This window comes from Macaca mulatta, chromosome 17 (assembly GCF_049350105.2).
Source record: "Macaca mulatta isolate MMU2019108-1 chromosome 17, T2T-MMU8v2.0, whole genome shotgun sequence".
NCBI lineage: Eukaryota > Metazoa > Chordata > Mammalia > Primates > Cercopithecidae > Macaca > Macaca mulatta.
The window spans coordinates 7,252,979-7,267,636 of record NC_133422.1 but is presented as its reverse complement, the minus strand read 5'-3'; the positions used below and the strand labels follow the sequence as shown (position 1 = coordinate 7,267,636).

Here is a 14,658-nt window from a genome sequence, read left to right as displayed (position 1 = left end):
TCATACAAATGGAATACTGTATGGAATCATATAGTATTTATCATTTTGTGACTGGTTTATTTCACTTAGCATAACATCCTCAAGGTTCGTTCATGTTGTAGCATGTGTCGAAATACCATTTCTTGTTAAGGCTGAATAATAATCCATTGTATGTTTATATTACATTTTGTTTATCTATTCTTCTGTCAATGGACATGCGGGTTATTTCTACCTCTTGGCTGTTGGAAATTCATTACCTATTGAGTCAAGGAATCACAAGCTATTTTGACTGAAGTGTCCTGTTAAGAACAGGTGAAGAAAGATTCCAGGTGAACAACCATGCATTCCTTTTATCTCCTTTGTCCTGTGGGCTTGGTCTGGTGCTGAGAACTTATGTACAGTATCATATTTAATCCTTTCAACAACATGATGAGGTAGGGATCTTCACCATTGTATAATGAGGAAACTGGAGCTGAGAAGGTTAAGAGCTTGTTCAGAATCACAAACTGGCTGGGCATGGTGGCTCATGCCTGTCATCCTAGCACTTTGGGAGGTTGAGGCGGGCTGATCACCTGAGGTCTGGAATTCAAGACCAGCCTGAACCCCATCTCTACTAAAAACACAAAAATTAGCCAACCGTTGTGGTGCACGCCTGTAATCCCAGCTACTCAGGAGGCCAAGGCAGGAGAATCGCTTAAACCTGGGAGGCGAAGGTTGCAGTGAGCAAAGATCGCATCAGTGCACTCCAGCATGGGTGACAGAGTGAGACTACGTCTCAAAAAAAAAAAAAAAAAAAAAAAAAAGAATCACAAACTGAACATCCTGCATGTGTGTTTGTGTGTGTGTACGGGGGGAGTCAATCAAGCCTTCGGACACCCTAAGTCTTAACTTGAAACCCTGTAGTATTTCAGGGTCAACTATTTCTACAATTGAGCTTTATAAACTTTGACTTTCCCATATTCATTATTTTGTTGTGTATTTCCTGTTTCCCAGGAACACTTAACAATAGAATCCTTAAGATTCAAAACTCCTTGCTGTTTACCAGCAACAGACGAGAGGAAGAAGTGGCTCTGGGGACATTGTATGCCAGTCTGCGGCAGGTTGGCTGGAGAAGCAACCCTGGTTGCAGCTTTGGAGAGAGAGATGTGCATTTACTTTTACCTGGAAAACCTATGAAAAAAAATTCTCGTAAATCTGTCGTTTGTGTATCCTCAAGGTTTGTGCCAGAAAGCAGATATATCTGCTCCTGTGTGTAATTGTTGTTAAAAAACACAAAAAGGAAATAAAAGTCCACAACATACCTGGCAGAATTGACCAGAGGGAATTGGGAAAGGCCAAAGTAAATTCTTCTAAAAAATAAGCAAGCAAGGGAGAGGAGCTTGGAGGAGCAAGTGCTCCCCCTGTGCTGGGGAAAAGGCAGCGACAGGACCACCTCGTGGGCAGGTGCGGGCACTGATCACGTGATGGACTGGAGTCTACTGCATCTGTTTTCTCTTTGGGTCTTGAGGATGGAGTGGCAGGAACACGAGAACAGTGAGAAATTTTGAGGTTCACTTCCCTTCTTCCACCTCTCACTTCCCCCATAACCTCTTACTTTTGATAATGCTGGAAAAACAACCCAAGGCCAGCCCTCTTGAAGCAGGCAAATAGATGCTTGTCCTTTACTTCATGTATAAAGAGATTGTTTTCTTTCTTCACCCAGAGAGTCAGAGCTAATGAAAGTGGAAGATAAGTACCCTGAGAGAGGCCGAAGTAGGGAGTGTGGGGGTTCAAGTGTATGATCTACTTAGGCAGAGAGGAATCAGAGTTAAACTAGGCTCAAAATACATCACTTTTTTTTTTTTTTGAGACAGAGTCTTGCTCTGTTGCCCAGGCTGGAGTGCAGTGGTGTGATCTCGGCTCACTGCAACCTCCGCCTCTTGGGTTCAAGCGATTCTCCTGCCTCAGCCTCCTGAGTAGCTGGGATCACAGGTGCGCGCAACCACACCCAGCTAATTTTTGTATTTTTTAGTAGAGATGGGGTTTCATCATGTTAGTCATGCTGGTCTCGAGCTCCTAACCTCATGATCTGCCAGCCTCGGCCTCCCAAAGTGCTGGGATTACAGGTGTGAGCCACTGGGCCTGGCCAATACATTACTTTTAAAACTAAAAAAAAAAAAAAAAAAAAAAAAAGTAAACTGTGCCCTAGTAATTTAAAAATAATGTCACATAAATATGTCTTTTTAAGTTTTAAAAATACTCAATTTACTGAAGTTTTGAAATAGTTGTACATTCGTATGTGTAACTAAAAAAGTATACAGTAAAAATTCCCTCCTGTACCTTCTCCCCTAGTTCCCACTTCCTCATTCCAGGAAATCACCGTTAACAGTTTATTGTGTATATGACAGGAGTTTCTTCATGCTAAATATATTTTGGAATTTTTTATTTGGTTTAACATTGCTGTGCTTAGCTATATATATATATATATATATATATATATATATATGTACATATTTAAAGAAGAAGTAGAAACCATGTGTATTTTCATCAGCTGAGGACTCAGCTTGAACATTTCAGGAAACCCCAACGTGGCACATTACCTCTCCCTAGGTACCCTAGGTAGGCTGATGAAGGTCAAGTGGCAAGGAGGCCCCGTGGGTGCTAAAATGCAAATCTGAATGTGAAAGTGACAGCAAAATGACAAGGTAGAGCCAAAGGTTTACCATACAAACTCCAACAAATGGTTAAACCCTGGTAAAACATATAGAAAAGCTACTCTGAAAAATTTGAGAGGTAGGTAGTAGAGAGAAGGCAAGATGAAGGAAGACGTATCCATAGGAGAACTCTTAAGGGCACAAATAAATAAAATCAGAGTTGGGAATGGGGAAGTTAGACCTAGATGCTGGAGGCTTCTTGGAGGCCAGGGGATGTTTCAGTTTCTTGTGCTATTTCTTTTTTCCTGATAAACTTTCTAATTAGAGCTGAGCAAATGCTGAAAGAAAATGGGAAACTCCAACTTGAAGAAGGGATTCAGAGAAGCAGGCAGAATATCTGTTAGTGCTTGAGGAGCCTTGACGTGTACTGTGTTGTTTGGAGAAGATAAAACATCCCTGTGTATCAGAATTATTTTACTTTTATTTGCTCTGGAGTGGGACATACTTAAAGTACAGGTGTTCATCAGTTTCAGTTCATTCAGTAACAAGTATTTTTTGAGCACTAACTGCCAGGATGGGTCCAGGCATTAGGCCAGGTCTCCTTGAGAAGGTGACATGTGAGTTGAAGTCCCACGCCAAAAGCTTACTGTGTAAAGAAGGAGGGAGAGTGTTCCGGGGAGAAGGAAAGGCCAGTGCAAAGGCTCAGAGGCGCTGCGGAGCTTGTTAGTGTTTGAGGAACAAGTGGGAGCAACATAGTGCATGAGGGGAGAGAGGTAGGAGATGAAGCTGGAAAGACAGGGAGAGGAGGAGGGAGGGAGAAGAGGAGGAGGAGATGGAGAAAAAGAAAGAGAAGAACAAGAAGAATGAGAAAGAGGTGAAGAAGAAGAAGAGAAGAGGAAGAAGAGGACGAGGGAGAAGAGGAGGAGGAAGGGAAGAAGAAGAAGGGAAGAAAGGAGTAGAGAAGACTCTAGTATGTAGTAACTTTTTTTTTTTTTTTTTTCTTCAATAGAGACAGGGTTTTACCATGTTGCCCAGGCTGGTCTGTAACTCCTGGGTTCAAGCGATCCACTTGCCTGGCTTCCCAAAGTGCTGGGATTACAGGCGTGAGCCACTACGCCCTGCGGGGATACCTTTCCAAATGCTTTCATTAGACACTCTTCTTCTGTGAAAAGTGGGAGACAGAAAGAGAGATAGCTGGCTGGGCGCGGTGGCTCATGCCTGTAATCCCAGTACTTTGGGAGGCCGAGGAAGGTGGATCAGCTGTGGTTAGGAGTTTCATATTTAGTTTTCACATTTAGGAGTTTCATGGCCAACATGGCGAAACCCCATCTCTACTAAAAATACGAAAAAATTAGCCGGGAGTGGTGGTGGGTGCCTGTAATCCCAACTACTCAGGAGGCTGAGGCAGGAGAATTGCTTGAACTTGGGAGGTGGGGGTTGCAGTGAGCCGAGATTGCGCCATTGCACTCCAGTCTGGATGGCAAGAGCCTCAAAAAAAAAAAAAAAAAAAAAAAACCAAAAACAAAAAAGAAAAACTCCACCTCAAAAAAAAAAAAAAAAAAAAAAAAAACCATGTAGAACATGTTGACAAACTGAAACACAAACATGATCCCTTCTGATTGCTCAATTATTCAGCAATGTATTGTATATATCTAAATCCTGTTTACTTAGTCAATAAATACTAAGTACCTCTGAGGCAAGATGAAGGAAGACACTGTATCCATAGGAAAAACTCTAAGGGCACAAATAAAGAAAATCAGAGTTAGGAATGAGGAAGTTAGACCTAGATGCTAGAGGATTCTCGGAGTCCAGAGGATGTTTCATTTTCTTGTGCTATTTTTTTTTTTCTGATGAACTTTCTCATTAGAGCTGAGCAAATGCTGAAAAGAAAATGGGGAACTCCAACCCGAAGAAGAGATTCAGAGAAGCAGGCAGAATATCTGTTAGTGCTTGAGGAGCCTTGAAATGTATCGTGTTGGTTGGAGGTCAGTAGTTCGAGACCAGCCTGGCCAGCCTGGTGAAACCCTGTCTCTACTAAAAATACAAAATCAGCCGGGTGTGGTGGCTCATGCCTGTAATACCAAAATTAATCCGTCTCAAAAAAAAAAAAAAAAAAGGGCTTGAAAAGTAAGTCGCTGATTTGTTGATGCAAGCCAATAAAACAATTACTGTTTTGATTGACATCTGTTGCTGGATGGCTGGATGATATTAATGAATGCCACCAAGCAGGTTGATTCCTTCAACTATTAAGAGGTTGGGTAAAGAAGTGGAGAGACCACAGGTTTTAGAGTCAGAGCCTTTGTGTGGATCCTGGCCCTGGTTAGTGCAATGATGAATGTTATACTCCCTTGTGTGTAAAATAAGTATGAAATGATGGATCTGTAAGGTCATTGTAAGGGTTACATTGGAATATGTATCTGAAGTACTAAGCAGGTGGCTGGCACATAGCAGAGGCTCATTAAATCTGGAGGAGCAAGCTGGCAGCCTGAGGGCTGTATTTGCCCACCCCAACTTTTTTTTTTGAGATGGAGTCTCTCTCTGTTGCTCAGGCTGGAGTGCAGTGGCGTGATCTTGGCTCACTGCAAGCTCTGCCTCCCGGGTTCACGCCATTCTCCTGCCTTAGCCTCCCAAGTAGCTGGGACTACAGGTGCCCGCCACCACGCCCAGCTAATTTTTTAGTAGAGACGGGGTTTCACCATGTTAGCCAGGATGGTCTTGATCTCCTGACCTCGTGATCTGCCTGCCTTGGCCTCCCAAAGTGATGGGATTACAGGCGTGAGTGACTGTGCCTGGCCCCCAACTTTTAAAATGTTGACTTTGAATGTCCATTCTAAGCTCTCCATTTTGTGTTGAGTGCCAGACACTATTTGAAACATGTTTTATCCTTGTAACGTAATTGTTACCCTTATTTTCCAGATGAGGAAAGTGAAACAAAGAAATACCTATTTGAGTATTTTTTTTGTAGCTTAAACCTTCATGCAAGTCCCAAAAGAGTCGGTGCCTCTCAACCTCATCCTGCCAGAATCAAAATAAAATACTTTTACAAAGCTGGTGTAGTAGAGTGGACACAGGTGTGGCTCCTGGAGCTAGGTTCAAACCTTAGTTCCACTGCTTACTAGTTAGTTGTGCAACGCTGGAAAAGTTATCTCTGTACCTTGGTTTCCTTATCTAAACGTGGGGATAATCATAACACCTGCTTCATCGGGTTATTGTGAAGCTTGGATAAAATGGTCACACCCCTTCCTGGACCTCTCCCCACCACTTTCTTTCCCAACCCATCACAAGCAAAGCTTCACTCATTTATGTGAGCTGGTGTGAACCCACATGCCTTCAGGGAGAAGAGAGGTGGCAGAACCATATAATAAAGTGACTTATGTTCAGCTGTTGAACAGAATGAGTAACGGAAAATTTGAGGCAGACTGGAAGGAACTGGAGAGTGTAGGCTTGTGTAAAGGTATGAAAATGAAAAAATTATAAAATGCTGTGCTGACTAAATGGATTAAGGTTGGACATAGTTCATTTACTTGCCTAGTCCCTGAGGCATCTGGGCATATTTTGTAGTTTGCGTATTCAAGAAGGCCCAAAAGGAGTCAGTTTTACACAAACTCATCTTTCGCTCGGCACAGGGAAGCTCTTTGTAAAGCTGATTACACAGCTGTGTAAAGCTGTGTTCTAAAGCCAGATGACCCTTTCCAAGCTCAGGGTCCAAAAGTGTGGCATTTCAGCCAAACTTATTCTCCAACTGCATGACATATGGTAAAGAACACTCAGTACAACACCCAGCACATAGATTCAAGAATCTCTCTTTTATGTTTGTTGCCTCTCCAGTCGACCATAGGAGACAAGGCATTGTGAGGCTCTGTGATCAGGTTTCATGATTTTACCTGTGAATTTAGACGGCTCCAACATCAGCTAGACACGACTCCAGATAATTCTAACAGAAATCCATTTTATTTCTTTTTTAATTTACGTTTTATTTTTGAGATGGAATCTTGCGCCGTCGCCCAAGCTAGAGTGCAGTAGCGCAATCTCGACTCACTGGTTTTTCCCAGGTTCATGCGATTCTCCTGCCTCAGCCTCCCCAGTAGCTGGGATCACAGGTGCTCACCACCATGCCCAACTAATTTTTGTAGTTTTAGTAGACACGGGGTTTCTCCATGTTGGCCAGGCTGGTCTCGAACTCCTGACCTCAAGTGATCCACGCGCCTTGGCCCCCCAAAGTGCTGGGATTACAAAAGCAAGAGCCATCGCGCTGTATTTTTGAGACAGGGTTTCGGTCTGTCGCTCAGGCTATGGTGTAGTGGCTCAATCATGGCTCACTGCCACCTGGATCTCTTGGGCTTAAGTGATCCTCCCACCTCGCCTCCCAAGTAGCTGGGTCTATAGGTATGTGCCACCATGCACCACTGATTTATTTTATTTTTACTTTTAGTAGAGACAAGGTCTCACTATGTTGCCCAGGCTGGTCTTGAACTCCCTGGTCGCAAGGAAGTTGGTCTTGAGCTCAAGCAATCCTCCTGTCTCAGCCTCCCAAAGTGCTGGGATTACAGGCCTGAGCCACTGTGCCCAGCCTAGAAATTTATTTATTTATTTATTTTCGAGAGACAGTCTCACTCCGTCACCCAGGCTGGGGTGCAGTGGCGCAATCCCAGTTCACTGCAACCTCCACCTCCAGAATCCAAGCTATTCTTGTGCCTCAGCCTCCTGAGTAGCTGGGATTACAGGCGTGCACCGCTGCACCCGACTAATTTTTGTATTTAGTAGAGACGGGACTTCACCATGTTGGCCGGGCTGGTCTTCCAACTCCTGACCTCAAGTAATCCAACCGCCTCGGCCTCCCAAAGTGCTGGAATTACAGGTGTAAGCCACCATACCAGGCCTAGAAATTCACTTTAGAAAGGCCTTGTTCTTATATAAACTTACATGTAAAGCCGGTGGCTTTTGTTCCTGTGACACGTTAGGATTAATGGACAAGGAGGTGTATGGGTGGTTAGCGGGATGGAGGCAGGGCTAAAATTCTGGCACATCAAATCTGTTTGCTGGAATAGAACAGCAAGGGGAAAGGACAGGATGACCACAGCTGTTTGTTTATCAGGATGGGCAGACAGACGGGCATGGGGACACTCGGACAAAGCCCAAGTGGGCCCTAGAGGTCTAAGATGTAGAAACCCTTGTCCAAACAGGGGTTAGAAAAGAGCAAGAAAGACTTCAGGTGGGTGATGCTTGCAAGTCTAGAGAGGGAAGCCCCTGGCTGGGGTATCAGGGCTCTCGGCTTCCATGGAGGCAGGCGCTTGGAGAACCAGGCCGGCTACCATGGGATTTAGCTATATTCAATCTGCATTCTCCCCCCAAGCAAGCTTATAATGGAATCACTATGGAAACAGTATTCATGTACCAGAAGTCTATTTTTCACTTAAATTTTGTTTGAATGCTTTGTTTTTGAGTGCTTTGAACCCGTGAGGTGAGGCACTTCTGATTTTACAGCTCTGCCTGAATTCAGATCCTCAATCCCACTGAATTAGGGGAACCCAGAAAAGTACCCCATCACGAGTTCACCCATCGAAGATGCCACAAGCTTTCTAACATAGTAATTTATGAAGTTATTCTACTCACTTGAGCTACTTTCTCAAATAGGAAAAAATAAAGCTGAGCTGCCAGGCATGAAGAACAGGGTGCAAATATGAATTTTAGAAAAGAAGAAAAGAGGAACTACCCATGCCAGTAGCCAGCACTGCCTAAGGATTTCTCACAGGGCATTCTTCTTGCTTGCGGGCTTCTTGTCTCTGGTAATATCATCATCACTGCTGGCTTGAGATCTTCCCTATTTTGCAGCTCAATGTGCAGATATTTAGAAGCCTGTTATAAATTTACGGCCAACAGGCCAGCAGGATTTGCTCCTCTCCTTCCCCCATTACTTATTTCTTCTTAATTCAAAGAGTTAAACGTGTAATTCGTTCTTTGCCTCTTCATTTTTATTTAATTATTTTGTCTTTTTCTAAGTTGTGTTTGACTCCGGTGATTCATCCAATATACGTAAAAAGAAACAAACCAAGTGCTTGGGTAACCCGGGTTATCTTAACTGTCAGAGCAGGTTTCCTCCCACTCCGCGTGTAGTTACCCAGATCATCGCCTCCGTTTTCTGTTTAGGCAGCGGGGGCTCGCCGTCCCCTCGCCCGCGGTGGGTGTCGCAGCTGGTCCCCTCGAGGTTCTCCCAGGTCGCCGCCGCCTCCCTCGCCCCCGCGCCTCCCCGCCGCGCCCCTTCCTACGCGGGGCCTCTAAGCGCCCGGCTCTAGGACCGCAGGGACGCGGGCAGGAGGCGGTGCCCGCCTTCGGTCCTGCCCTCTGCCGCGCGCGGGGTGGGGCCGGGCCGGAGTTCCCCGCCTCGCGCTCGCCGGCCGCGGAGGGGGCGCCGAGGGGTGGGCGGGGCTGCGCCGCCGGGCCGCGCTGCTGCCTGGCAGGCCGGGCATTAGGGCCTCGGCGGAGCCCGCTCCTCTGCGCGCTGGGCGGGGTGGGCGGCGGGCGGCTTCGCGGGCAGGCGCGGGCCCGGAGGCAGCGGCTGCGTCCTGCGCTGGGGCGGAGCCGGGGGCGGGCCGGCGGCCGGCAGGCGGGGGCTGGGGCCCGAGGCCGGGAGTGCCTGAGCGCCGGCGGCGACGACGGCAGCGGCGGCCCAGCGGGTTCGGTGCGTGGGTCCGCGGCGGCTCGGGGTCCGCCCGCGGGCTGCGGTGCGAGCGGGCGGCCCGGCTCTCCTCCTCCCCCGCCCGCCGCCGCCGCTGTGATTGGGTGGAAGATGGCGCTGGCCGGATGGAAATCCTAATGACAGTCTCCAAATTCGCCTCCATCTGTACCATGGTAGGTGCGGCGAGCGGGCGGCAGGGGCAGCCGGGACCTCTCGGACGGGCGGGCGGCGCTGGAGCCGCCTCTCCCGGTGGCTGCCCGCAGGGCCTAGCGCGGGGGCGGGCGGGCGGCCCGGGCGGGGGCGGTTGGACGGCGAGCAGGCGGGGAGCGCGGGGGTGAGCGGCCCAGGCGGCTGGGGAGGGGGCGCCGCCTGGTGGGCCAGGGCGGCGCGAGGGTGGCGGTGAGGGGGCGACTGTGCCGGACGTGGCGTGGGGCGGGCACCGGCCTCCGGGAGCCCCCGGCTGAACTGCTGGGGTGCGCTTGGGGCGCGGGGCCGAGAGCCGAGACGGGCTGGGCCTGTGGCGGGGCGAGGGGTGGGCGCGCGCGAGTCGGAGCGCGGCCCCGGGCCGGGGTCGCCGGCGAGGGGGCGCGGAGCCGCGCGGGCTGCATTTCCTCCTGGTCGCGCGCCGAGCGGGAGGGGTCCCCGGGCGGGGTGGGGGTCGGCGGGCAGGAAGGAAGGGTCTCGGCCGTGGCGGGCAGCGCTCTTTCCCGCCTGGGAGAGGACGGAAGTCAAGTGCAGATTTCCTCGCGCCGCTGGCTGGGCCGAGTCCCCGACCCCGCGCTGGGGGAAAGGGGCGTGTGTGAAGGTGGAAAGTTTAAATAAGTACTGTTGAAATTCTCTCCATTTTCTCCTCTGAGAGGCACATGCTCTCCCGTTTCCAGCCGTGTGTCCAGGTGGCAGTCTTGTCTCTGGGAATGCACGTTAATCTTGAAAAGCAGCATTAGCTTTCCTGTCATTTATTTACTTCAGCCCACCAGACACATCTGTATGTGGCTGGAGCTAGGTGTGTCTGTGCGGGGACCGCCTGCCAAGGCGACCGTATTTGTTTTCCCAGGGCGTTTAAATAGACTGTAAGGGAAAAGTGCTAATGCCCGCTGGAAGTCCCGAATTAAGCAAAACGTGGGCGCGTTTGAAACTTGGTGTTTTGTGCGTGGCCAGAAGGACCACAGTTTTCCACATGATGAGACAAATTCGTTTCATTAGCTCCTCATGAGCTTATATGTAGGGATCATAATTTATGAGTCATCACCGAAAAAAGTTGTTCTTTGCAACGTGGGCCTAGTGGTTGTTATTAAAGACTTCTGAAATCTTGTGCTTCATGTCTCACTGGTCCTATTTATGCAACTGATTTCATATAGGAGATCCCCAAGCAATTTTCCGTCCAAGGGTTGTACATTGTATATATTTTTCTTTAAGGAGTGGTGAATCAGATCTGAAAGATGCTTTAAAAGCAGATTCTCTCCTGCACGCTGAGGAACAGTACAAAAAATGGCTGAAATCAGGTGGACATAAAATCGACAGTATTAAAGAAATCATACTGAAGGATGAATCATTGAAGACTCCATTTCCCAACTGGATGATTGTTCTTTCTCACAGTTTACATTTTAGGAAAGCACTGGTATTAAATGGACTATGTTAAAATGATTTTCGAGGATTGTTTGGGCTAATTATTTTTAGATATGCCAATTATTAGTCAGTTTCAAAAGGAATGCGATAATTAGGTCTTTTACAGTGACAATTTTGCCAGATTGCTGAGCTACACACATTGTATGGGTCATAGTTCGTTGTCAAAGACTAGGATTTCAGGAGTGGTGTGATACTCTTGACCGACTATTCATTCACTCAAGTACTGTATATCAAGTATACATTTAGCAGCTACTAAGTGCTAGAGGCGGGGCTGAGTGCTGGGGATGCAGTATTGGTCAGGGCAGCCCCTGCTTTCATGGTGTTTACATTCTTGCTCATGGACACAAACAGTATTCAAGTAAACAATAAATGTATGCTGTAATCAGATTAGGACAGTGAGACACAGGGATTTGCCAGGGTCACACACTTAGTAAGTGGGATTCTGATCTCAAGGATGTCAAACTCAGAAGCTCTTTCTAGGGCTTCCACCCAGATACGTTAATTACATGTGGGGTGTGTGTGTATTGTTGGCAAATAGTGCCTGGCCAAATGAGATTGTTCCAAAGGTACTATTAAAATTCGGTGTGTCCGTATTCATATTTGAATACATTCGAATGCACCCCCAAACAGTGCTAAATATCTCAGTAGTTTGCAGTCTTATTCTTTAAAGAAAATTGCCATCTGTCCTCTAGAATCACAAAATTGAAAAGCAGAGATACCTCTTTGGCTTTGTAGGTGGTTTTGCTAGGCTTGGAACGCTCCTCCCCGCCACACCCCTTTTCCTTCTCGTCTGGAGAGTGTGTGTAGCTGTCTGTTAAGCAGGGAGCCTCCTTACTTCAATAATCCTACCCCTGTCCAACCCCACCCTCCATCCCCTTCCTACAGTTGAATGGCATTTTTGTAATCTCAGTAGCACCTTATGCTTACTGTGTAGTAAAATTTTCTTTGAACTCTTAATTATGAGGGCCTTGAAGGGGAAGGATTATCATTTACTTCTGCAGTTTGATCTGGAGTACCAAGTTCTGCATTCAGTATAAAAGTTTTCCAGAGTCCTTCCTGTCTGCTCCCGCTATGCCGGGTGAAGCAGGGATGATACGGCTGTGTGTGTATGGAATGTGGAGAGAAGATGGGCTGGACTTAAACAGAATACTTCTCAGAGTCAGCAGCTGCGAAAACATTTAGGATGAGTTGAAATTTTATTCTATAGATATTGAAGTATACGTAATTTTTTCGTTTGTTAAAACAAGGTACCTGGGCAAATCTGCAATACCTTAATTGGGTTAAGTAACTGTTAAAAACAAATCTGTTCGGCTGTGTCTTATTTTAGATCACTAGTATTCTGCTTACATGTGAAAATCAGTAAAACTTGTTTTTCGTAAGTTAGTATTATAGCCTGAACCAAATAGTGATTATGTTTAGATTGCAATGAGTACATTTTCAAGGGTACCTCTTGAAATACCTCTTTTTAATTTGTCCATGAAATAATACATTTTCAGTATCACATGGTGTTTATTTTGCCTTTGAAGTAGTTTCAGGGCCTGGCACAGAGAATGAACTACCTGATATTTAATATTGTACTTAATAAGTGTGAAATAACGGGAAAAGTGACAGAATACGTGTAGAGGGGGGCTCTGTTTTGCAGTTGAGGTGGCTAATCCGGGTGGTCCGTCATGAGGATGCAGTAGTGGTCAGGACAGCCCCTGCTTTGGGGGTGGAACTACTTACTGTTAGCTCCATAAATGTTAGCTCTGCCTCTGATCATTATTTTCTCTTCCTATTTGGGTTGTAGGAGTCATGGTTAGGAAGGCGTTATTGGGAGGGGGACAGGACAACGGAGAAGTTGTTGGTGCAGGAGGTGGGTAGAGTTAGATCGTGGGGTGGCACTGGCCTGGCTGCTTGCCCACCCCCGGTTACGAGGGCATGAGATTAGATCCATTAGATCATGGTGGTAATGAGGCCAAAGCTGGTAAAGGTAGGTGCTAGGAGAGTCCGACGGGCTTTACTTCTGAGAATGCCTGTGCCTGGCACAGCACCCTGAGCATGGTACAGCACCCTGAGCATGGCACAGCACCCTGAGCATGGCACAGCACCCTGAGCATGGCACAGCACCCTGAGCATGGTACAGCACCCTGAGCATGGCACAGCACCCTGAGCATGGCACAGCACCCTGAGCATGGTACAGCACCCTGAGCATGGCACAGCACCCTGAGCATGGTGAACTTTACTTGCTGAAGAAAGGCACAGGTAAAGCTGACTGTCTTTTTCTTTTTTGTTCTGTTTTAATAACACAATTTTTTTAAACATAAATTAGAAAGGACACACATGGAAAATGTTTGCCTTTTCTTACTGCTCGAGTCTCACTGGGGTCCCACGTAAGGATATGTGTGGTCAGTGGAATTTATCCTTACTACTGAAAAAAAAGAAAGCTGGGGCAAGCCTCAAAGCCCATGCTTTGTTGGCAGTGTGTGTGTGCGTGAAAGTCTCCTCTTCATATAGCAAGAATATTATATTAAATAATGAAATTTCTTTTTCTTTCTCAAGAAATAGGGTGGATGTAGTCCTTTTATTAATGAAATACTTATTTGTAAATTAATATTTTGTTAGTAAAATAGTGCTTCCATGATAGGAGCATTCAGACGTGAGTTGCCATTGTTTTACTTATCTAATTTTTGTGTGTTCATTTAAAGAATGAACAAAACTTAAGCTTCTTAAGCCTTTAAAAAAATAAGAAAACCTCAAAAATAAGGAATCTTCTATTACATAAATGTTTGGTCAAAGGAATGTTTGAGCTTGGTGGGGAGAGAACATTTAGAAGAAGTATTAATGGAAGTTTTATTTAAGTCTACTCATCTTTTGAATTTGTCTAAAATACATTTTGGACATTAAAAATGATACATTCTCATAGAAATCTGGAAAATATAAAAACTCTAAGAAGCAAAAGGAAGGTCAGTTTTTACCTTCCAGAGCATATTGTCTTTGACTTTTTAAAAAACTTGAGTTGTATTCCCTGGATATAATTTTACACTGTTTTCCCATGAACGATTATTATGTTATCATTATCATCATTCCTGCCCATCCTAAAATTTGCCCAATTTTAGGATGAACATGAGTTTAATGTTACAAAGTGATGAGTTGGTGAGATTGGCCCAGTAAAGCATAATGGTAGGGTACTAGGGCGTTGACAGGTTATAACCCGTTTAATGATTATTAGAGGGTAAAGTGATACAGTTAGTAGAAATGGAATTTTATAAGAGGTGGTTTATTCTAATCTTAGGCACTTAGTTATCACAAAGATAAGACTTGTTATGGTCTGAAATTTTTTATATGCTGGAAAACTAGTTTTAAATACCATATTCAATTATGTGGCATGTGTGTAAATATTACGGTCTTATTTTATATCATATGGCTTTGCTTACCTTCTGGTGACTTTTTCCTTCCACCTTTTGCTATTAAGTGGCTAATAGGTCTCAAAGTAGGTTAATTATCTGCCCTACCACCATCCACGTTGGCCAGTTTCAGCGAGATGTTGTCACATTTCTCGTTGTCTTACTTGATTCTAGACTTTTGACCCAGTCCCCCCAAATTGAGTCTGCCTCCTTTTTATCATTTACCAAATTCCTTTCTTCCTGCCTTTAAACTCCTATTTATTCTAGCTCTTCTGAAGCTTTTATTGTCTCAGGAAGTATCATTTAAGCGTTTGCATACTTTGTGTAATTCCTTTCCAGAAACCTTTTTAGATTTAAA

At 45.8% G+C, this 14,658-nt stretch overlaps 1 protein-coding gene across 21 annotated transcripts in view; it reads left to right on the top strand.

The window, feature by feature from the left end:
• USP12 (ubiquitin specific peptidase 12) overlaps positions 1-14,658 on the top strand; it is a 173,806-nt gene that overhangs the window by 60,098 nt on the left and 99,050 nt on the right. For 4 of the 21 annotated variants that reach the window (XM_028837455.2, XM_015120779.3, XM_077974309.1 and 1 more), the window contains exon 1: positions 9,242-9,461. The exons of the other annotated variants lie outside the window; for them this stretch is intronic. Coding sequence is in view for 1 of the 4 variants with exons in the window: in XM_015120779.3 (XP_014976265.2) it covers positions 9,414-9,461 (48 nt within the window). In the remaining 3 variants the exon portion in view is untranslated. Of the gene's footprint in view, positions 1-9,241; positions 9,462-14,658 lie in introns of those variants that run through there. 21 annotated transcript variants of the gene reach the window in all.